Genomic DNA, 1,521 nt, shown 5'->3' on the forward strand with positions numbered 1-1,521 from the left:
ATTTTAAAATTAATTTGATCTGAATTTTAAAAGTTCATAATAAAATCAAAATTTTTTATATATTCATTGTTTTTCTTAATTAAGAAAATTTATTTTTTGTATATTTTTTGTATATTGTAATATATATAATAATTATATATATATATATTTCTCAATTTGATATACTTCTATTATTAACAGAATAATTTTTTTTTTATAAAATTTTATGATATATTTATAAGTTATATTGAAATATATAAACTATTATATTATAAATTTTTAATACATATTTACAAACTTACCATAAATTTTGAGTAATATATATGTGAAAAGACTAAAAGATACACCTATAAGTGCTATTCCAATATGTCCTCTCCACTCTCCTGTTGGGGCTAAAAATTCACTAAATGTTTGACGAAAACTAGCTCGATATAATATTTTTTTTTCTTCTATTGATAATTTCTTCCAATCACCTTTCTCTTTTTCTCGTAATGCCTACATAAAAATATTAAAATAATTAGCTTAATCTTACATAATATCATCTACATAAAATATGTAATATTTTAAAGAAATTTTACAATATAATAATATATCCAAAATATAAATTAAAAAGAAAAAATTAAGATATTAATATATCTAAATATTACATTAATGTAAATAAATATTTAAAAATATTTTATAAATAATGTTTAAAAAATTATAAAAATAAATTAAAAATATTATTTATTTTACCATTATATCTGGAGTATTTGCTTTGAAACGAATTGCAGGCAGAGGAAAATCACTTCGGTCTAAGTAAGCTTCTTCACCATTCCATCCATTACCTACTACATCTCTATTACCAATTTTGTTAGGAAATTCTGGCATTGCTGATAATCCACGAACACACATTGAAGTATTTTGTCGTAGATATGATAGCAATAATTTATTTGCCATTGTATGCTAAAAATATATAAATTAAATTAAAATAAAAAATGAATATGTATAATTTTATTATATTTATGTTCTACAATATTGAGATGAATTTTTCCTTATTAATATGAGCTTTTCAAAAATTAAATTTAAAATAATTAATTAATATTAAGAAATATTGATATTTATAAAAATTATGATTTTCTTTTATAATGATAGTATGATTTTTATCAGCTTACAAAATATATAATAATTTTTTTAAAATAATAATTAATAATTAAATTTTTTATTAAAATCATGATTTTATTTATTAATATATATATATATAAAAAATATTGTAACAAAATATTAGATTAAATTTTTAATTTGAGAAAATATAAATTTTATTATATATATAAATATATCAAAAAATATATAACACAAATATTAATAACTAAAAATTTTAGAATTTTTAATATGTTATATATTAATCACTGTATTCAATAGTTATCTAATAGAGTAAATTTCATAAAAAGAATTTAATTAATAAAATGAAATATATTTATTTTTACTATAGTTAATAGTTTATTAATAGTATATTAATAATATAATTTTTCTTCTCATTAATACTAATAATTAGTAATGATGTCT

At 16.0% G+C, this 1,521-nt stretch overlaps 1 protein-coding gene across 1 annotated transcript in view; it reads right to left on the reverse strand.

Moving 5' to 3' along the window:
• Positions 1–243: 243 nt before the first annotated feature.
• Positions 244–1,521, reverse strand: part of LOC102671004 — a 1,491-nt gene continuing 213 nt past the window's right edge. Inside the window, exons 2-3 of the mRNA XM_006623405.2 lie at positions 712–921; positions 244–474 (exon numbers count right to left, since the gene is read on the reverse strand). Of these exons, the coding sequence (XP_006623468.1) occupies positions 259–474; positions 712–915 (420 nt within the window). The 5' untranslated portion in view covers positions 916–921 and the 3' untranslated portion in view covers positions 244–258. The remainder of the gene's footprint in view (positions 475–711; positions 922–1,521) is intronic.

Source organism: Apis dorsata, unplaced genomic scaffold (assembly GCF_000469605.1).
Source record: "Apis dorsata unplaced genomic scaffold, Apis dorsata 1.3 scaffold_891, whole genome shotgun sequence".
Classification (NCBI taxonomy): domain Eukaryota; kingdom Metazoa; phylum Arthropoda; class Insecta; order Hymenoptera; family Apidae; genus Apis; species Apis dorsata.